At 51.9% G+C, this 3,679-nt stretch overlaps 1 protein-coding gene across 1 annotated transcript in view; it reads right to left on the reverse strand.

The window, feature by feature from the left end:
• The window catches only part of DNAJC27 (DnaJ heat shock protein family (Hsp40) member C27), an 8,462-nt gene that overhangs the window by 4,475 nt on the left and 308 nt on the right, over positions 1 to 3,679 (reverse strand). Inside the window, exons 2-4 of the mRNA XM_014937940.1 lie at positions 2,262 to 2,347; positions 1,736 to 1,805; positions 566 to 730 (exon numbers count right to left, since the gene is read on the reverse strand). Coding sequence (XP_014793426.1) covers positions 566 to 730; positions 1,736 to 1,805; positions 2,262 to 2,347 — 321 coding nt within the window. The remainder of the gene's footprint in view (positions 1 to 565; positions 731 to 1,735; positions 1,806 to 2,261; positions 2,348 to 3,679) is intronic.

A 3,679-nucleotide genomic window follows, 5' to 3' on the forward strand; every position in this document is an offset into this window, starting at 1 on the left:
CTTCTCCAGACTAAAAAGACCCAAGTCCCTCAGCCTTTCCTCCTAAGGGAGATGCTCCAGGCCCCTCATCATCTTTGTAGCCCTTTCCTGTACCCTCTCCTGCAGTTCCTGAATGGGGGAGCCCAGAACTGGTCCCAGTGCTCCAGACTCTGCTGTCCCCTCTCCAGCAGTTCTTGAACGGGGGAACCCAGAACTGGACTCAGTGCTCCAGACAGACCCTCACCAGAGCAGAGGGGCAGGATGACCTCCCTCCACCTGCTGCTCACACTCTTCCTGATACCCCCCAGGATGCCATTGGCCTTCTTGGCCACAAGGGCCCATTGCTGGCTTGTGGTCATCCTGTTGTCCACCAGGACTCCCAGGTCTTTTTCCACAGAGATGTTCCAGCAGGTCACCCCCACCCTGCACTGGTGCACGTGGTGCACGAGCCCACAGCTTGGGCTCAGGCCAGCAGGTCACCCCCAGCCTGCACTGGTGCACATGGTGCACGAGCCCACAGCTTGGGCTCAGGCTGGGAAGACAACGAGCCCTGAGGGCTGGAGATCAGGGCCCTGCCACAGCCCACCTTGTTCGCGCAGACCACGAAGACAATGTTCTCCATGTTCCCGTGGGGGCCCAGCTCCTGCTTCATCTCAGCCAGCCAGGCGTCCAGGGCATCAAAAGACTCCTTCTGTCCCACGTCGTAGACCAGGATGACCCCCTGTGTGTCCTTGTAAAACTCATTCCTCACCTGCGGGGACAAAGGCAGGGAGCTGGCATCGGGGACAGCCCAGGTGATGTGGGTGATCACCATCTACCTGACACCTATTTGGGTCTGTGACAAAAAACCCATCTCCACACACAGAGAAGATCACAGAAAAAGGACAGATGGAGGAACACAAATAATACCCTCGCTGTGCTGCCAGAGGAGAGCGATCAGCCTGTAAAATAACTCACCTCCACACAAAAAAACCACAGCTACACGGTGGCAGACAAGGTGTCAGACCAACTGGAAGGCCTGGGAGTCATTAAGTAATTAAGAATGAGTACACATTACACTGTTAAAACAATAGTATAATGGATAAACATTTAATGTTCCTTTTGCATTACACTGTTAAAACAATAGGAGTATAATGGATAAACATTTAATGTTCCTTTCTCCTACTCGTGAGCCCACTTTATTTTTTCATTTATGATTTAAAACCAGTATTAGTGGTGAGCACAGTCACTCCTTTGTGCCAGCTCTCCAAAATGGATGTGGTAGTTTATGTGTTCAAATCCTAAAGTTTTACCCTGCCAGCTCCTTTTTGTAAATAATACTGTTTATTGTTTATACAGCAAATAATAATGGAATGGAATATTTCAGTTGGAAGGGACCTACACCATCAGCTGGTCCAACTGCAAGTGTTTTATAGCACTTTGGTCACGGATCTGGATGCCAGTATGTGACAAATGCCCGAAGGAAGCTCCAAAAATCTCCCAATCTGAGTAAATTTATCCTGAAGTTGGGCAAATTCCTCAGCACAAGGAGGCACTTTGAAATAGGGCTAGCAATGTTTGATGACAGCGAGGATTTGCAGTGCTGGCCTCCGTGACAAGAAAGAAGGTGGTGTGTTGTAGTGCAGAAAGCTCATTAAGTAATGTATTTTCAAGTTTGCCACCCCCAAACCCAATTTTGGGCAGAGCTGAGGAAAGCTGACGGGTCCCAAAGGCTTCTGAGACAGACTGGTTGAGACCAGAGCTGGGCCTGCCTTACCTCATAGAAGAACGGGTGCCCTGCCATGTCAAAGATGTTCACCTTGATCTCTCGGTCCCTGATCTGCACTCTGAAAGAGAAGTGAGAAATGCTTCAGAAGGTTCTCCCCTCATCTCTTGCACACAGAGTCCCCTCAGGAACACCCCTGATCTCTGCCAGCCCTTTGCAGAGCAAGAGCTGGGTGACTGGGGACAGAAAAATTGGTAAGAAGTTCCAAGTTTAACAGCCAGAAAATTGCCCCTAGAGCCAGTCAGACAAGGAGGAGAGCACCAGCTCTGGGTGTAACATGGTAAGGGGGAGCTGTGCTACCAGAGGAAGGCTGATTGTGCCAATTAAATTATGATTGAAGCAGAAATGCAGATTATGCCACGGAAACTAAGCAGCCTTGGATGCCAATTAACTTATTATTGAAGCAAAAAATGAAGATTATGCCACGGAAACTAAGCAGCCTTGGCAGAGCCAAGCACACCTGGTTCAGTGTGCTCACCCTGGAGCAGCTGGAGCTCCTCACCACGAAGGTACTCACTTTGTGACGCCGTAGTCAATCCCAATAGTGGCCAGGTATTTGGGAACGAACCTCTTCTCACAGTAACGCTTTATAATGCAGCTCTGGGAGAAAGGAAAAGGGAGTCTCAGCAGGAGAGCACTGCACACAGGATCACAGAATCACATGGGGTTGGAAAGGACCTCTGGAGATCATCTCCTCCAACCCCCTGCCAGAGCAGGTCCACCCAGAGCAGGTCCCACAGGAACGTGTCCAGGTGGGTTTGAATGTCTCCAGAGAAGGAGACTCCACCACCTCTCTGGGCAGCCTCTGCCAGGGCTCTGCCACCCTCACAGGAAAGAAGTTCCTCCTCATGTTGCGATGGAACTTCTTACGTCCATGTTTGTGCCCATTTCCTCTTGTCCTGTCCCTGGGCACCACTGAAAAAAGACTGGCCCCATCCTCCTTAAAGTATTTACAAGCATTGCTACTTATAAGTACACCATAATACTCACCTTACTGGGGAATTTGCCAACAGCCCCCAGCCAGCTGGATGGCTGCAGAAATAGAAAGTCTCTAAACTAATTAATTAACCCACAGCCAAAGCACCAAACTTTACCAGGAACAGTTTCCTTTCTGCAAAGAAAGGAACGCCCAGGATCCCAGGCCCGGGGTGTCAGTATGTTTGGAGACAGGAGTGCCAAGAAGCTGATTTATTCCCCTACAGAAAACATCCAGCCTGTAGGAGCTGTGGGGCTGGGCGCAGCCAGCTCCCCCAAAAGCTGTAAAAAACTTTTTAGCAGCCCGAGAAATGAATTTAGGGTCACAACAGATCCCTTCACCCCCACTTTTGCCTCCGACTGGCAGAGATACTGCTTAGGGAGAGCAGAGGAGTTGGTTGCTATCAGCTGTCGAGAGAGAAATGCCATAACAAACGTCACCTGCTGCCTCTTTGCCCACTCACTCTCTTCTGTAAGACCCCTGGGGATTTTCTTGCCACCAGTGGGGCATTTGTCTGCCTCAAGGGAGGCCTCACGCCATCAGCAGTTTAACAGAACCGCATGTATTTAGCGAACAAAAAGAGGGCAGAACTTAACAGAAGGTGGCTGGGAGAAGAAATAACACCTTGGAGAAGAGCTGGGCGCTTCACCGGAGCGGGAGGAAAGGGAAAAGCCTGACTGAAGCCAAACCTGCGAGGGGCGGGATTCCCCCGGTGCCCCCGAGGAAGGCGCCAAGAGCTGCATCCCCACGTTCTGCCCTCAGGCGCCGCGGTACCCGAGGCTGGAGCCCGGCCATGCGGTCCCCCTCGGAAGGCGGCGGACCCGGGAACGGCTGTTCACGGAAAGACCGACCACACAAAGAGGGAAAGGCTCCGAGGCTCAGCAGGTCCGTGAGGCCGCAGAGGAGGCCGCTGACAGCAGTGGGCGCCGCCATGACACCCGCCACCAGCCGGCCGCCCT

This window comes from Calidris pugnax, unplaced genomic scaffold (genome assembly GCF_001431845.1).
Source record: "Calidris pugnax isolate Ruff unplaced genomic scaffold, ASM143184v1 scaffold84, whole genome shotgun sequence".
Classification (NCBI taxonomy): Eukaryota; Metazoa; Chordata; class Aves; order Charadriiformes; family Scolopacidae; genus Calidris; species Calidris pugnax.